This window comes from Seriola dumerili, unplaced genomic scaffold (genome assembly GCF_002260705.1).
Source record: "Seriola dumerili isolate Sdu_G_001 unplaced genomic scaffold, Sdu_1.0 BDQW01000024.1, whole genome shotgun sequence".
NCBI lineage: Eukaryota > Metazoa > Chordata > Actinopteri > Carangiformes > Carangidae > Seriola > Seriola dumerili.
This window is the reverse complement of record NW_019174279.1, coordinates 2,073,213-2,091,667: the sequence shown is the minus strand read 5'-3', so window position 1 is coordinate 2,091,667 and position 18,455 is coordinate 2,073,213. Positions and strand designations below refer to the sequence as shown.

At 40.7% G+C, this 18,455-nt stretch overlaps 1 protein-coding gene across 1 annotated transcript; it reads left to right on the top strand.

Moving 5' to 3' along the window:
- The first annotated feature begins 3,818 nt into the window (after positions 1-3,818).
- col9a1 (collagen type IX alpha 1 chain) lies at positions 3,819-17,252 on the top strand. The gene is made up of 32 exons (XM_022762955.1): positions 3,819-3,973; positions 4,457-4,519; positions 4,624-4,659; positions 4,759-4,821; positions 5,884-5,937; positions 6,307-6,342; positions 6,474-6,497; positions 6,607-6,660; positions 7,730-7,783; positions 8,020-8,052; positions 8,146-8,202; positions 8,313-8,366; positions 9,885-9,938; positions 10,061-10,114; positions 10,254-10,307; positions 10,395-10,448; positions 10,560-10,613; positions 10,706-10,759; positions 10,917-10,970; positions 11,563-11,607; positions 11,714-11,767; positions 11,853-11,906; positions 12,010-12,063; positions 12,771-12,842; positions 12,992-13,027; positions 13,132-13,176; positions 13,306-13,338; positions 13,463-13,609; positions 14,744-14,798; positions 15,695-15,883; positions 15,990-16,067; positions 16,470-17,252. The coding sequence occupies exons 1-32, from the start codon at positions 3,899-3,901 to the stop codon at positions 16,664-16,666; spliced, it is 2,040 nt and encodes a 679-aa protein (XP_022618676.1). The 5' UTR covers positions 3,819-3,898; the 3' UTR covers positions 16,667-17,252.
- Positions 17,253-18,455: the final 1,203 nt, after the last annotated feature.

The following is an 18,455-nucleotide window of genomic DNA, read 5'->3' as shown; positions in this document are numbered from 1 at the left end:
ATTTAATTTAATAAAAAACACTTCATTATTGAAATTACAAAATTAGAAGTGCAGTTCATTGTTGCAAAGGTGAGTAATTGCATGCCAATTATCAGCAAATGTCAACCAATAACATACATACATAGGTTAATTATACTGGTTAATTTGTACTTTCTACAGTGCCTCTGTGTTTTGGCTTGTTCCTGACATACTGAATAACTGTGCAGTTCTTTTACTCATGCATATACAAGGAGCTCTGTGGAGCTTTGTTAGCAGTTTCTCTTTTACAGCTGACAAAATCTGCTAATTGACATTCATCAATAGACAGATATGACTACACTGCTTCATTTCCATGAGGCATTTACATTATTTTGTCTTCTGTCTGCACACAAGACTGCTCTTATCCATATATCATGACATTTCCTTTGGTCTGTGCAACAGCACTTACATTGCCGGGTTAGGGAGTCCGTCCAGCTGTATATAAATGTGCACTCAATGGTAATACTTGAGCAAAATGCATTGATAAATACAATGGCAATTATTTTAACAATGTGAGATGTTGAATACAATGCAGGCCCCTGATATAGCAAATGGAGAAATTAAGAATTTATTCAAACTTGATAAAGACCTTTAACTTCCTGTCCAGATGTACAAGAACAGGCAAATCTAGAGCTTAAGTGTTAAAGAGGAAACCACAAACAGTGAGATAGACTAATATTTATTCAAGGCAGTGGTGCAGCTTTCCAAACACTGGGCTTTTATTCACTCGCTGCAACACACACACATACACACATGTACACACACACACACACACACACACACACACACACACACACACACACAATGCACACTCTCTTCGACTACTAACGGGCTGTTTTCTGTTTCCATGTTGCAGCTGTGCGATTTTCATCTCAAGTTGGTATTCATGTGGAGCAGCAGTCCATGTGCCCTCAGATAAGTGTCGGGGAGGATCGTTTCCCAGGTGGATACGCAAAAACTTGGCATTGTTTTTACTTTTTACTTTTTATTTGTTTATTTATTTGACATTTACCCTGCCCATGTCAAAAAAAGCTACACAATGCCAGTCTTAAGCTAACATATCAACTTAAAAATATAATACAAATGCTCGAATGTATGGATCTGTACTATATAGTGCATGGGGAGACACTTTCTCTCTATAGAGATGTTTTAGGAATACTTTAACAGCAAGTATTGGTCCTTCATCACGGAAAATGATCAAATGAAGATCCTGAGGGACTATTGCCAGACCTCTGAGATGATTTTATATATAACCACTCCTCTGTCCCTGTGCCCTTAGGATTTTATATTATGTCTCAGTTCCACATTGCTGAGCTGGCAAGAAGGGGCACTGTGAAAAAGGTTATTGGATCATCTCCTCAGCATGTTGCTTATCAAATAGGCCCAGCATTCAACTTCAGAATCAACACAAGGTAAGCCGCAGGGTTGTGTGAGTGAAGACTGACACCTAGTGGTTGAGCTGGTATAACCCCGTTTACCCTGTCCATGGTCCTGAATATCAAAGATTGGTTATATACTGTATGCACCATCACATTCCTTCTTTTTCTTGTAATGAAACTTAAAATGATACAACACAAATATCACATTTTATATGATGAAATATATGATTTGACCATCATGAACAGAATAAGTATTTCTTCTGACAATAGCAGATGACACAGTCAATGTTCAGTACACATTATAAATCCTTAGTGGAATACTGATTTTTAATGGTAAATGTAATTTGGGGGTTTCATAATGGTCCATCCTCTATGTTTCAGATCAGCTTATCCCCTGGGACTACCGGAAGAATTTGTATTTGTGGCTGTGCTACGCATGAGTGCCACCACCATAAATAAAAACTGGAATATCTGGCAAATGCAGGATATGAATGGCAACGAGCAGCTGGCCGTCAGACTCAACGGGGAGTCTAAGTCTCTGGAGTTTACCTTCACGGCGCTGGGCAGTGGCAGGCAGACTGTTGTTTTCAGCCCCCTGGCTTCTTTTTTCAATGATCAGTGGCACAGAGTCCTGCTGGACGTCCGCGGGCGCTCCGTTACCCTTTTGGTCGACTGTGTCATGATCGGGTCTCAAAGCATACCACCCCGGCAAAAAGTCAGTCTGGATGGGTTCACGTTGATAGGAAAACTCAAGGACAACCCAGTGATGGCGATCCCGGTGCGTCTGTTATCTCACTGAGAATTTGCAACTAAAGCAATATCTAAGATGTGCAAGTTTTTTTCTTTTCTTTCTTTTCTTTCTTTTATTTCTTTCTTTCTTTATTTTTTTTCTTTTTTTTCTTTTCTTTTTTTTTTTTACCACAGTAGCTACTAAAGTTCACCCAAGCAACAAAGCAGGAACACTATTTCCATTTTGTGAATTTTGTAATATTTTTATCTTATTTCATTACATTTCCAATAGAAACTTTTTTGACTCAATTTGTGATCCAAAGTGATTCATGTACATTCAGTTCATTTCAGGTTGAGGCTACATGGAAAATGTAGAATGAGCTCTTAAAATATGACGAATTGTTAGAGCTTTTAGCAGTGTGAATATTTTGTGACCTATATAATAGCCTAACTTATGTAGTAGTTATTATGAGGTGAAGACAAACAATCTGTGTCCTTTTGCATTAAAGTAGCCTATATACCCCTTATATACAACTTTAAAGGGTAATTTTCCATTAGTAGGAGTGAGTTGAAACTGAGAGGAAATTCTATGAATTGGATTCTAAGGGTGTAATTCTACACTGATTATTCACTTTCCTTCAGGAGTCCTTGGCATTCAAAACTTGGGAATGCCTGTGTTTTCTCACCATCCTGTCTGGTTTGTCTCCAGTAGCTACTAGTTCCAGTACAGTACAAGCCAGCTGTCTCTCCATTCAGGCTTTAGCGACAAATATGTGGAATTTGTTGCAGGTTGTGGTGAAGAATAGAGCTGTGCACAGGCTTGAACATCCTGCAGAGGGCTGCCACACCATGCAGCTCAGGTGCATGGTTTCCAAACATTCTGCATGTGCGCCTTTGTCGTGCACCGCTTCGATCACGTTATAACTCCTACAGCCCGTAGTAATGTTTGGTAATGAGTCCCACACTGTAACGAATATATTTTGCTTTATGCTTTTCTCATATGCTGTAAAATGCACAATGGGGCTTGATTTGTTAACGGAAGCTGCTCTCGGGACACAGTCTGTGGAGCTTTAACACTGGATGACACTGTTAGGCTGTGTCTGTTAGGTCTGCTGTGGTGATATTGTGCTAATGTATTATGTCCCTTTGTTTATTCATCAAGTTTGAACTCGAGTCAATGCTGATTCACTGCGATGTGACGCGCGCCAGGACTGAAGCTTGTTATGACCTCCCAGCCAGGACATCGGTAAGAATGAAAACCCGATGAACTACGTGAGTCTGCAATTTGAGGTCTGAGGTCATCAGTTACAAAGATAAAATATTGGTTTAGTTAGAGGAGCCAACGGTGCCTTTAATGGACAGGGTAATAAAATCAAGCAGCATCCAAACTTTTGCTCCACTTGTCCCCATGAAATCATCATCACCACTGATTTTGTTTTTATTAGAGTGTACACTTAAATTTGTCACACCAGCAATATAGTTAAAATAAAACTATTTGGTCTTATCAGAAGTTAAATAACCCGCTGATCCTGCCTATTGGTGGTGTCTGGGGTGTGGCCCCTCCCCGCGGTGTCCCTCTCTGCAAACCCTCCAATCGCTTCCTGTAAGCAGGCATTGTATGAATAAACATGAGCCCCTGATGGCTATGGGGCCGCGGACGGTCTAGATAGCTGGAGGGGATTCAGTCGGGTTGTTTTGTCGGGGGCTCCTTCAGCCCAACAATTCCCAGTGAAAGGACTAAAACTTTTACCTTTCCTGCCCACGGGGAGATCATGGCTCGGGGCCCCAGCGTTAGAGGGCCACTTCTGGTGCTGCTCCTGCAGCTTGTCCTTATTTGCTCCGCTCAAGTAAGACTTATGTTTCTCTCTCTCTGCTTGTGCTCTCTCTATTTGTCTCTATAGACTGATGTGACAGAGGTGCAGGTGAGTGTTCCCCTGGTGCTCCTCCTAAGTAACAAAATCCATTTATAGTGGTGGTGAGATGCTGGAGTTGTTTTATTTATTACATTTATTGGACTGTCTGGGAAAAAGTAAGACAGGCCACTTTTTGTCTGGAGTTTTCCTTTTAAACCTTTATTTTAACAAAGTGCCATCTATTGCTGACATATTTCTGCAAGCAGAAATCATCTCTATAGACTGTGAGCTATTTCAGTGTATCCAAGAGACAGGCTTGTCTTCTAGCAACATACAATAAGATGGTGCACCTGCTCTCATTTCTTCATATCGTCTGTGTAGCAGTATGTCAATGTTAGGAATCACAAAAAATTGGTAGGGTAGTCTTCAGAAATTTAAGCCGATATTTTATCATTGTATTATTATTATTTTACTCAGAGGAGTGACGGACCTTCTGGCCCTCCTGGACCTGCAGGTGTACCGGGAATTGATGGCATTGCTGTAAGTGCTCTCAATTCTGTAACATTGTCCATATAATGCGGCAGATACATTGTCCATAGTTCATTATCTTCTCTCCTGAAACTTTTTAATCTCTTCTGTTGCAGGGGGAGAGGGGAGCAGATGGCGAAGATGGTCCTCCTGTAATTATAACATTCAGTACAAAATTGAAATGCTGTATTGCTTTTCATTGTCATGCTTTCCCTTGAACTGTATGTGTATGTGGAACCCTTTGTTTTTAGGGACCTGATGGAGATGCAGGCAAACCTGGCTCTTCAGGATTACCTGGAATTCCTGGGAATGATGTGAGTGCTCTTATGTTTTATATTTCATGTATTTGGTGTTTGCTTCCTTTCTGGCCACAATGAAACCTCTAGCCTGCCAGGGGGTGGAACTACTAAGTGTGATCCTCCCACCTTATAGGTTATGTTCACACTTATTAGTCTTGAGTGACCAATGAAATTTCAGATTTAGAGGGGGGGTCTTGGGGAAATGTGTGCAAAAATGTGAGGAATTTATTAAAAACAGGATGAACAAATCCAAATTTCCTTTGTGACAGGGTAAACCAGGACCTGAGTGCAATTAACTTTGGCTCCTTTCAGAGTTTAAAAGAGGGTTAGGAAAACATCCTAACATAATACTGGTGCTGATGATGGGCTGACAAAGAGGAGCTGTAGGGGAATTTAGTTCACCATAAAGGTTTAGGTAGATAAAGTATCGGTTTATTTCAAGTCTCATTCAGAACGTGGTGTTATAAACTATCATAAAATATATTTGTTTTATGCGTTATGATTCATTGGCTGTGTTACCTGGATGCATGTCCCAGGATTCTGCAAACAATGGCAGCTTTGTTGGCTGGCCGCTGTTTGTATCTCCTATTGAGAATCCTCAAAACAGTGTGGAATGATTTCTTTCAATGGGCTTGTTTGAAATGAGCCAGAGGAATGCTGCCGTCTGCTTGGTTTGCACTCTGAGAGCTTTGCCCTCTGCCCTGGTGCTGACTCTCTCTGCATGTCTGTGAAGTTGATCACATTCTTGTGGACTCTTTAATTTCAATGAGAAACATGTAGCAGCAGTGCAATATATATTGCAACAATTTAGAGGGGGTGGTTGTAGTCAAGTTAATCCCATTTATGGATACGTAGGACTCCTCCCACTGGAGTAAGACTGTGTTATGATGTAATGTTATGGAGATCTGAAGCTGAATTCAGAAATTTTGACAGAGGGGAAAAAAGCATTGGCCACTGAGAGAGTAGGTTCATTTAACTTGCATGGTTTTTCAAATGTAAGGTGAATAAATACAGTGATTGAAGTGCTCTAAGCTTTGTTATGATGTATTAGTTAAGCCTGATATCTCCTCTCTGCAGGGTTTGACTGGCCCTATTGGAGATCCAGGGCCTGACGGTCCACTCGGACAGAAAGTGAGTGACTAATGAGCCTTTTCTTTCCTGCTTTAGAGTCTGTCAGTGAAATGGTGCCAAGCTGCTGTCCAGTCTTTTGGCATGGCAGCGAGAGCCGCAGTGCATAAACCAATTCCTCATGACAAATGAGACTTAATCCTGCAAGTCTTCTGTGTAATCTCCGTGGGGAATGAAGCCCCAACATTGGTCCTCATTAGGCTAAACATTGCTGGGTCAAATGGGCCCAGCTCAGTCATGTGATGAGCTAGAGGAATGTTAACACGGACCGTCTGCAAACTCACACAACTCAATTTCACCTGAACACAGTATTTCAGTGTTTGTCTCAAAGTCTGTCTGTGAATCTAATGTTTTTATCTTCATCCTGTATAGGGTGAACCTGGAAGAGCTGGACCTCGTGGGACAGCTGTGAGTAGCATTTCCCTTTACCATTACATCAACCATGAATGTCTGGAAAATCTTTCTTATCTTGTATACATCAAATTATATATTTATATATATATATCACACTGAGTCATACTGTATATGTCTCTCCTTAGGGTGTTGGGCCAGATGGACCCCCCGTAAGTCATTTGTTTATACTATGCAATCAATCCTGCACTTCATATAAATTGTGGTAGTGTTTATCGAAGTTGTGTTAATGTTGAATACCTGAAATGTGACTTTGTACAGGGACCACCCGGGCCTGGAGGACTTCCGGGTGAAATGGGAAAAGTTGGAACACTTGTGAGTAGAGATTGAGCATTAGACTGTTAGCATCAAATACGGTCTGCTTGAGCACTGAGGTGGTGGTATGGTGCCGCTGGCCAATGACAGAACAGATGTGTTTACCTTCATGCCATGATAACAAGTTAAAATGACTGCATGTAGGTGAGGCCACATTCACTGGGGACAACATTAGTATCTCTGCAACCCGTCTGCGGATGATTCAGAATACCTTCCATCTTTACAATGTCATAGTTTGATTTGTATAAACATAATGTATCTGTACAGCACTGCCTGTACTGCCCACTGTAGTGTCAGTGAACTGACAACATTTGTGCACAAACACACATAAGAACACACCCATGCACAATACACTGCTTATATAATCAGTCAGAAGGTCCTGTATTTTACCAACATGATGTTTAAACATTTTCTTGTCAGGGTGGATTCAGCATTTTAAGGCCTTTTCATATATTCTAAGAAAACTTAAAAATTGATTTCAGGTGAGAAAATCAACACTCAATATAAAATATTCAGCATTTTAACTGCCTCAAGCCTCATTTTTATTGGTATATTTCATATCTCAGACTTTATCTCTACATTCTAGGTAACACTTTTATTTGACTTATTTTTATTATAATATTGCCCTTTGGCTATAGTTGTCTGTATCAGCTTACACTGGATTTCATACCAGTTATTACGAATATACAGATGTAGTAACAATCTGGGTTTGGCACATTTCACCATGTGTACTATTAAATGTCAGTGTGTCTCAGAACATTTAAATTCATTACCTATAACTAGAAATGAAGAAATATGGTCTGCTCTGCTAGAGTAAATTGCCCTGAATGAATATTTGCAAATTGAACAGGTGAACCAATATTTGATATGTTAAGCATTAAAATTCTGATGGTGTAAAACGCTACATGAAACCATTTTATGTGGCCCAGAGATAGTAATGGATGTTTTACAGGGAAAATCACATTGTAAGATAGTAGTAAATGAATGGCCTGATGAACTGAATTATTGGTAGTTGAACACAGTGCATTCAGTTTCCTTGTGTTCTGACATTTTATGTCTCTTCCCACAGGGGGCCATTGGTGTGAGAGGACCACAGGGACCTCGTGGACCAGCAGGGGCCAGAGTAAGTGACACGGCTTCGTTTGACATCTCACAGGATTTGCCAATGATTCAATTTGACTTTAATATTTCACAAGGGAAGGAACATGGTTCGAGCATGAAATTAATTTGGCCTTGTTGGTGATGCCACCAGTGCATACTGCCAGCCTTCCTCTAGTGATTTAGAAGCTCCTTAGAGCCTTCTTGATGTTGATAGCTTGCATTATGAAAGTGCTAACTTGTATTTCCTCTCAATTTCAGGGTGCAGCAGGGATGCTTGGCAGCACCGAACTGGTAAAGTTTTGTTTTCTGGAGATTTTCTTGCATAAAATGTCAGTCAGGAGTACTTTCTAACTTTTATTTTCTAACTTTTATGTTGTTGTTTAGTGTCCAAACGCTTGTCCACCTGGGACCTCTGGACATCCTGGTCTCCCTGGCATGAAGGTGAGTAGCAGAGTTGAAGTGTTTTGTGTCACACTAAAATCATGGTAGTGTCCCTGAATATACAGCAATGTGTTTAATTGTTGCTCCCTTTATTCTCTATATGTTTCCAGGGCCACAAAGGTGTAAAAGGTGAAGCAGGAGAACCTGGTAAACAAGGACACAAGGTAAAATATGTTCTGTTGAGGGAAAAATCCTTATTTGTCAACTATTTCTAGTCATATGAAATGTTACGTTCTATACATCAACAAAGTGAATTTATACTGACATAAAGCTGCACAAATAGTTGCTTAAAAACACCTCAACTGTCACACACGCCACAACGTTCCACATCAGGTAAAAATTATCAGCCACTTAAATGTACAGAAGTGATTCCCAGCACCTTTGAGACAAGTATTATTTGTGCTGCTCTATTTCAAGAGGGAGTGATACATGCCTGTGTGTAATGCCTCTGACTCCTTGTAATGCACGGAGGATGATTTATTTGAAATGATGTTCAAGCACAACTACCCTCTCCCCGTAATGTGTCCATGCACTATATAAATGGAAATGAGTCTGGGCCTATCTCCCTTTATCACCCTGTGCCAGGATATGATTTACTGTCAGTCTGCGCTCGGTCCCAGAGAATGATTTTCTCCTTCGCTGAAAGTTTCATTTGAGCTGCTTTTTGTCTTTTTTCCATTCACAAATTCACAAATATAAAGAGGTTTACAGTTAACAATGGAGTAACCAGATGTTATGCTGGGGTTGAAAGTCTATTATTTTAGGATATTGAAAAAGAAGAATTGAAATATAAAATAAGTATGTATTTGAAAGATTACATATTGGCACACTATGTGGCTCAATTATATACAAAAACATGCAGTACCTCACTTTGTATTTGAAATGAACAGAAACAATGATGTGTGCTAGTAATTACATATGACGTCAAACAATGTTGCCATTAATAAATGAACAAATGAAGGTAGAATTTTTTTTTTTTAATCAAACCATCAGAGATTCAAGACATTTCTTTGAGTCATTCAACAGTCTGTCTGGCTCAGACTTTCGTCTTTGTCTTTTTAGAGACTAAAAACATTTTCTCCATGAGAAGAAGATGAATTCTGAAGTTTTTAGTATCAGGCAATCAAGCAGAATCAAGTTTTCATTTCTCTCTTGTTCTATGATGTAAACAACTGCTGACCCGTTTGACCTGTTTGTTGTGTGACATTTGATTATCAGCTATGTATTGTCTAATAGTCAGTTCTCATACACATAATTAAAAGAAGAAATTGGCTTATTAACATTAGAAAATGTGCACAGCCTCAGACCCCGGCTGTTATTTATCTTAATGGATGTGCCTCCTCAGGTCTACCACACAGTCAGCATATAAATTATTTGTAATTTGCAAAGCAGGAGAACGGTAATTTGGAGTTAAATCGTCTGCTTTTGCCCCCCCTTCCCCCCTGCAATCCATTAAGAAGTGGGTATTAAACACATCTCAGACTGGCTGCCTCATTCTCTATTCAACACACAGTTGATAGGAGCAGCCTGTTGGTTAGTTAGTTTTTGGAAAGAAAAAAGAGAGGCATCGATGGGATGCCAGTTGCATCATGTGTTAGGATGTAGCTTCACTCTTCTAATATAGTTAAAATTGCTGTGCAGTGTTTAATCTGTTTGACTTTATGCTGTTTTTCTTCACTCAGGGTGAGGAGGGAGACCAGGGAAGTCCGGGAGAGGTCGGATCCCAAGGGCCAATGGTTAGATACTGTATTTATTAGATGATATTTTAGACCCTTTCATTTTGCGCTTTGTTCTTTACCGTGTTGGGTTCTTATTTTTCTGCTCATTGAGGCACCTGTTGGGTCTGTTGTTATTTCAGGGCCCTCAGGGACTTCGTGGAGCCATGGGAATGATGGGCCCCAAGGGAGAGATGGTAAGTGTGTTTATGATTTTTAAGCCCATGGTACCCTTCATATACTTCAGATTCCTCCTGAATTATGACTACTGTCGTCTATTACTGTAAAATCCTTTAAACAGATTATAATACCGATACTGACATTATTCCCTGGCAGGGAGCTCGAGGTCTTGATGGAGGTCCCGGTCCCCAGGGTGTCGCAGGAGCAGCTGTAAGTTTGTCCCACAGTATGAATGCTTTTATTTTTAAAGCAAATGTGTTCTGTATGAGTCATGTACGATTCACTGCATCGTTTCAGGGAGATCAAGGCCAGAGAGGTGTGATGGGCGAGCTGGGGCCTAGAGGTGAAACGGTTAGTAGACACACCCCCTCATCATAGACATAAACAGTTTTAAATGTCAAAAATAAGTGTTTTCTACAGCTATTATAAATGGACTAACCATATTGTTGCTCTGTTGTTCAGGGTATTCTAGGGGCAAGAGGAATCACAGGCCTGCCAGGTCCCAAGGGAGAGGCTGTGAGTGTCTGATCGATGAGGACAAATAAAAATATTTTGCAGTTATATTTTGTGCAAACACCTCATTTTATTTTTGTCCTTTTTATCACCAGGGTTTACCGGGTGTGGATGGTCGTGAGGGGATTCCTGGGATGCCAGGAGCAAAGGTAGATCATTAATCGTAGCGATTCTTTTATAAAACTAAGAATTTTTTTTATTGTAAATTGTCTTACATATAAAAAAAAACAAAAAAAAACAAGGCTTGGCTATTTTGCTGTTAGGAGCAACATCAGCTTCAGTTTTTCACTGTCTGTTTCCCTGCAGGGAGGCATTGGGAAACCAGGCGTTCCTGGAGAGATTGGACTTCAGGGGCTTCCTGTGAGTATGACCTTTAACCCCAAACTGTCAAGACTGACTCCGACTGGATGCACCTGAGTAATCTCCCCAGGAGTTGTTTAAAGCTCGATAGCCCATGCATGCAGCAGCACAATACGCATTTCCACATCTGTACTGCAACAACAAGCAGCAGTCAGAGGAATGATTTTCTCGTGCTTTATATTACACATTGAAGCCTGTTTTCTGTATGTGGACATTTCAAGCAAATACAATTTGAATCCCACCCCACGGTTATGTTTTTCCAGCCCTCTAATCCATGATTAGTCTAATGAAAAGTACTAATGAGAATCAGTTGGCAAACATGAACACCCTGATTGTGGCAGCAATAAGAATTAATCAATAAGAATTTCGGGGCAAAAGTCATCACCTGATTTAAATATCAACACTTTTTTCTTAAGCTTATTTCGGTGCAGATTTTTATTTTTCCCACTTCTTCATGCTCCACTGTTTCTTACAGGGAGGTGAATTCTTTTTCAAGAATAACTTTTGCTGTTGGAAATATTTATCCTTTGTTGTAAGAACGTATTCTCCTTGTTGCTGTTGTATCTCTTCAATACCTGTTGTGTGTTTTTAGGGTTTACCTGGTTCACCTGGACAAAAAGGCTTGAGTGGCCCTAAGGTTGTTTGTTTGATCATTTATTAAACATTTGATGTTGTTTCTTGAATTCAATATTTTTTTTTTTCTCAAATTGTCAATATCTGACACTTTGGTTTTGTCTGTGCAGGGAGATGCTGGTCAGCCAGGCCTCCCTGGGACAATGGGACCTGCCGGTAAAACGGTAAGTATGAGCAGCATACAAGATGTTGAAAGGCTGCCCTGATCTTTGTCACCACTGTTATGCCACTGTGTTATTTCACTGACAGGGTGAGCGTGGAGAACAGGGAGAGTTGGGACCTGTTGGACCCATTGGTGAGCCTGTGAGTATTCTTCTCAGATGAATTTATCTATTGTCTTTAATTTGCTCATATTTCAAATTGTAATTCAACCCTTTTCTTTCTTATCATTTTCTCTTCCCTATAGGGAAGTATAGGAGAGCTAGGCCCTGCAGGTCCGGCTGGCAAGCCAGGTGCCAGGGTAAGTTATAAACACGAGCATTATTTATTTAAATTTAGATTTTAAGTGATTGATTTCTGTTTTAAATTTTTTTTATTTTTTTTTTTATACCTTTATTTTGAAAATAAAGGCTTTATAAAAACCTTAGCAGCCAGTGTACATCCAACAATCATCAGCTGTAATATATAGAAAAACCCCTAGAGAACACACACACAAGCAGAAGCGCCACATACTTAGCTCCTGTATTTTTTGATACTTTGAATGAAAGAAGCTGAAGGGGCTGAAGCCTCGGAGTGTGTAGTCCTGGCTGTTGTTTCCCTGGAATGTCTCAGAGAATAGACTGAGCCAGGATCTCACATGGGGTCTATTTTCACAGTAAGGGGAGACCAGAAAGCAGCAGGCTGAATGAGCCTTCTGTTCTCCTGGCATTCCTGAGACAGTCGGCCAGTGATCAAAGAGGGAATGGCACACACAAACACAGCAATGCTAAGCTTTCATGAGCACAATGTGTGGATGTGCCCTGGTACACAACAAATGCTTACTTTTAAACTGGAGTTATTTAATATAACTGTTGATTTCTTTCCTTTCAGCAATACTAGCAGGTGTAATTCCTTATGAAATAGACATTTTTTTTTGTCTTGTAAAAGGCTGTTGTGGTTCTTAACATATTTTTATTACTCCTGCTTAGATGTTTCTACTCATCAGATGTGCATTGTTGTTTGTTACAGGGACCCAAAGGTGACCCCGGCCTTCCTGGTCTCCCTGGTCCTCCTGGTCTTCCTGGGGTGAAAGGAGAGCGGGTAAGAAAACAACACAGACACCTTTTCAGGTTCAGGACTATTGTCTTGAATAGTAAGAGAGAGATTAATGTTCAACAACAAACAGCTGATTAGCTCCCTCTAGTGTGGACAATTCGTTAAGTTAATTACCACATTGTTTTTTATTACAGGGAGAACGTGGAGAGGCAGGACCCAAAGGAGAGCAGGTATGGAATCCTGATACCAAGTAATTCTGGCTTTATAGTGATGCTGCATTGAAATAACAAGCATGTTGCTTTACGTAAATCACTTCCACGCCGTGTTTTCACAGGGAGAACAAGGTGATGAGGGAAACCCTGGCGACAAAGGGGATGTTGTAAGTTGTTAAACCAGCGCTGTTCATTTAGTTTATTTTAACTACTCAACAATTCAATTCACAATAGAATATCACCAGAGTACAAATGTCCCTGTTTCCATCCTCTGTGTTTTATCGATGTTGTCATAGGGTGAAACAGGAGAGGCTGGAGCTAAAGGAGAGGTGAGTTTAAAGAGATTATTTTAACTTGGTGCCTGTGTTTATCCCCCTGATGTCAAAACATTGAGGAAGTGCTGCAGTATTGTGATACTCTATCTGGCCTGGCGCCTTATTTATTCCCGTCAAGGTCGGTAACCCCGGCGAGCCTGGCAGAAGAGGTCCTGAGGGAAGTCGAGGCCAGCCCGGCATCGAGGGGCCGCCTGGCACACCCGGACCCCGGGGCATGCAGGGGAACAGGGGTTCACCTGGAGTCAGAGGGTCCCAGGGACCTGCGGTAGGTCTGAGAGAAAACACTTAAAGCTGAGAGTCTAGAGAAAGTGTCTGAGGAAGACTACAATACCTGTGCAGCAGTATGACAGAGTGAGAAAGACACGAGCCAAGCAACCAAGCGTCTGTAACCAAAACTCTCAGGCCTCAACGTTTTGATTTAGCATGAAGACTTACAGAGGGTGAGCAAAAAACAGTATAGTGGTGATTTTTTTTATCACAAGTGAAATTGAATCTCAGTCTTCAGTTGGGATTTCTAATATGGTGTTAGTGTCTTGTCTACCTTCTGTATTGCAGGTGCCAGACAGTCTGGTTGGGGTGGAAGGAGTCATGTTATTGGCTTTGTTCATGTTTGAAGTCATAAAAATGAGAAGAAGAAACCTCACACTTTTGCACAACTTCTTGTATTTTTAGATTAAAATCTTGACTTTTAATGCAGTGAATTGAGTATATTAGTGTAACAGCAAAACCTCCGGGTGTGCTGTACAGGTATCACTTGTTTCACACATGTTTTACTTTCAAACAGATTCACAGATCGTCACTAGATATGTCTGTGTGTTTATCTTCCTAAAACCTCTTAAGAATTACGGTCAAGAGGATACAAGGGGACTCATTTTTGGAAGTTTTTCCTTCTTAAATTCTACAGAACATATTTAAAAAAAGAAAAACTTAGGTAGAGGCCATTATTAAGTCCCTCTGGGTTGAACGCTTCTCCCTACACACTTTCATCTTTGTCCTTCTTATATTTTTAACTTGTGCAAATAAACTAGAAAACTCGAAAGCCCAATATTTTTCAGCAGCAGGGAATTAAACAAAACACATGAGCATAAACATGAGAAAATGTTGTCTTGATGGCAATTTAAAATCTTTGCACCCACCGAAGGCTTCAGTGTAGGAATTGAATCCCCACTTGCCCCAAGCTCACAGGCACGCCGGCATCCCTGTAGTGGATGAACATCTCTTCATCAAGAATCGATAAAATCCCAGCTCAGATTTAATACCTGTGTTGTTGTAATACGAACAAATGCAGCAGAGGAAGCAGGAGGAGTGCTGTGTTCACTTGATAACAGCACTACAGAGCCTTGACGTAAATGTTTCAGACACTGTAATGAAATCTATTCAGTCATCTTTTTCTTTTCAGGGTAAAGAGCCGAGTGATCAGCACATCAAACAAGTTTGCATGCGAGTCATGCAAGGTAAGAAAGATAGGCCTTTGACCCCATTTATCATCCCTTTGTGCCTCATTTCTTGACTTTAATCTGTGCCAGAAAGTCTCATTACACAACCACACGTAGATCCGCCCCTCTGCTGTTTCATTGATCTGGGCGGTTGCTGAATACTCTGAAGTTCAGAAAGGGAAGATCTCATAACCAAAACATGAAATAAGCTTCAGCCTTTGTTTACTTGATGGATGAAAAATTCCCCTCTCCGAGCTGTAGAAATGTTTCACTGAAGTCACGACCTCTGTTCTCTCATTCTTCTGCTCCTACGTCTTCACAACTCATCTCCTGCACTCATGCCTTTTTTATACCCCGATGTGCTAAAAAATTAATTTCACCTCCAGCAGACCTGCACTCCCCTGCTCCAAGCAAAGAGTCTGCCTGGAAAGGAAATCTTGAAAAAGAGCAGTTGAACAGCCACTGCATGAATTTTCATCAGCAAGCCAGGAAACTGGAATCTTAAGTGCAAAGTACCATGCAGCAAGGAACCACAGGAGATTAATATTAGATCCTTTGCACCATGAACATACATTTTCTGTCGCTGATTGCTTGAAATAAAGAGTATTATCTTCTTTCTGCTCAATTTACTGAGGTTCTTTGGAAAAAGGTTGAAAAACAGGCAAAGCTCGAGGGATATCGTGACCAGAGTTTCACCTCACTCTGCTTCACTCTGAACTCATGTACAAGAGCTGCTGGACCATCTCTTCCATGAAAGTTGCTTCAGGCTTTCAGAAATGAGCTTTCATATGCTGCGGCATGATTTATTACAAAGTGTTGTGTTTTTAAAAAAAAATCCCTTGGTAACAGTCAGCTACAACTGTTTGGCAACATTCAATGTGTTTCATCATTTTCCTTCTGCTGTGCTCCAACAGAACAGCTGGCCCAGTTAGCAGCTAGTTTAAGGAGGCCAGAGTCTGGCGTAGCTGGTTTACCTGGAAAACCTGGACCTCCAGGGCCACCAGGGCCTCCAGGAGACAATGGCTTCCCTGGGCAGGGTGGAGCAAGAGGCCTTCCGGGACTCAAAGGGCCACCAGGACGTTTAGGAGTGAAAGGACCTAAAGGTGATACATTTATTAGCAGGTGTTGCTGCTTAGGGTAATGAAATGATGGCATGTTTGTTAGTGTTTGATGTACACTAAAATCTGCATTACATAACACGTATTACAGGTGAAATGGGAGACAGAGGCTCCAGAGGGCCCACTGCACGAGGACCTAAAGGTCAGCCAGGACCTCCTGGACTTCCTGGTGAGTACATTTTGCATTTTAAATCTGATCCTCTATCTTAAAGGGTAGGTAGTCATTTCTTATCATAAACACAAAATAACGATCCCAGGGCTACACTGAAACTGTTTTTTGTTGCTGTGATGAGTTCTGGTCTGAATGTGTCCTCAGTGAAAGAGATAAGGGACAAAATCCACACCCTCCTTGTTTGATATAAAACATGTTCCATGTTCAGCTGAAACTCTTTGAGTTTGACGCTGATATTTAGTTAAGAAGGAGTGTGGACAGGAAGAATGATCACAGCAACCGGAACCTCTTTCATTGCATATAAGAGCTTGTGGCTGTTGTGTTAAGATAGACTTGGAAAAATATGAAACAATCCGATATCGAGCAACTGGCATCCTAAAATGAATTTTGTGATAACAGGTGAGCCAGGCAAACCTGGCTACGGTCAGGACGGTCGGGACGGGCAGCGGGGACCTCCTGGCGTTCCTGGACAGCCCGGTGTACCTGGGCCCCCTGGTTCAGCTGGTCCTAATGGTTACTGTGACCCATCAGCCTGCAACCTCCAACCAGGGGCCGCCCACCAGTCTCTGGATGTGAAGGGACCTGCAGGGAACTAAGAGCCACTCTGGCAGAGACAGAAAGACTGGTGGATTATCTTCCCTGAGCACACATTTTTCACACCTTCTTCCCCTGGGCTGTGGTTGGTGTGGTCCCTTTGATCCATTAACCTCTAGTCTTGTGTGCATCTTTTGTGCCAGTCACATCTTCATCAGAAGGAGCCAGCAGTAAAAGAAAAAAAAAAAAACACACACACACAAAACATTTTTTTGTGCTGTTAAAATCTAGCTCCTTCTGGTGTGTTTTTCTACCTGAGAGATGTTTTGATATATTGAGGACAGTGTGATCACATTTCTGACATGAAATGAAATGACCATAAATGTTTGTTTATTCCACTCTCCTTGTACCTCTGTCTGCTTTTTCCTCTCCTGTTCTCCATTCACACTGTTTTCTCACATAAAAGCTCCTCCACTTTTTCACAGAGCATTTCAGACAGTCACCCAAAGCAGACCAGGATCAGGTTTTTGTTTGGTTTAAGGGCCTTTTTTCAGTTATTTTGTTCTGGATGTGCTTATGTACCAGCAATCCGCCTGCTGAGTGCCTGCATGTCTGACCATCTTCTCAGCCCAGCAGTTCAAAATAAAAAGGAGAGAGGATGAAAATGTCATCAAGTCACACTGACTTCAGTTTATGTTGTAAATCTGTAAAAAAAAATGTTTGAATTGTGGTTAATTATATTTCCTACAAAACAACCTGATGTCAGATTTTGCCTCATTGTACAGAATGACAACAGAGTGCAGCTGTGCATACATGGAAATATATTCTAGGACTGAGGGAAACCCACAGTCATGTAAGAAATAAAGAAAACAACACACACAGTGTTTAATTTATTCTTTATACTGGTCTGTCAGTCTGTGATGGTATATTTTGTGACAAATGTCAGGAAATGCAAAATCAGTGTTCTCAGTTGTTTTTCAAGAACTGTTCACAAAGCAAAAATATTGATGCCGACAAACAGCAACAATATCACAATCTCACGAGTTCATTTAGTAGGTGTTCCTCACCTTTCAGTCCTATCACATGATCTTCAACGGCAGATGGGGTTTGCCCACTTGCCATGAAATGTGCATGTGCAAAATTTCCATCTCCTCTGAGCTCTATAAGGACTTCTTGTTTACATTTTTTCACCAACAATGTGATATGATCAAAAGCTCCAGAACAGCTACTAAATGGAAAGAACAATGAATTTTGAAACTCAAACATGTGTTTCATTCAGAACAGGTTTTATACACATCTTGTGTATGTTTATGAATTAAGGTTATTCCATAAAATCTCAACTGTCTGACAGAACAAAACATTGTTGTGGGTTTTTTTTTTTTAAGTGGTAACAGAAATTCTAATAAGAGTTATTACTGTTAACACAAACGAAATATTCTTTTCCTCTTATTATAAAAGAACTGTAACCTAAGCAATGTTAGTGCAGGAAATACAAGAGAACACAAGAAATAAAGCACTGAATAACATTTATTGCACACGTGTAAGGCAGGTGCCATTAATCAGTGTAGATAAAAGATGTTGCAATGAAAAGTGTAAAATATAACCTCTGATACCTGGTAACCACATACACGCTGGATCATCATTACTGCCCCGACTCTTTATCAACAGTTCAGTAAGCCCACTGATACTAAACATCCAGGACTGCAGCACATCTGTTCACATACATATGAGGTTTCAATTGCTTTTTCGGTGAAAGGCAACAGTGTTAAGTAGCTAATGATGTAGACATGTGGTAAACCAAGACTGAGGTAGATATTCAACGAAACAAAGACTTTAAAAAACACACTTAAA

Excerpts from the sequence above, each read along its gene's own strand:
- col9a1 (XM_022762955.1), top strand. The coding sequence starts at position 3,899 with ATGGCTCGGGGCCCCAGCGTTAGAGGGCCACTTCTGGTGCTGCTCCTG. Across the intron at positions 11,907-12,009 it reads TTGGACCCATTGGTGAGCCT|GGAAGTATAGGAGAGCTAGG; the intron begins GTGAGTATTCTT and ends TCTTCCCTATAG. Across the intron at positions 13,339-13,462 it reads AGGCTGGAGCTAAAGGAGAG|GTCGGTAACCCCGGCGAGCC; the intron begins GTGAGTTTAAAG and ends ATTCCCGTCAAG.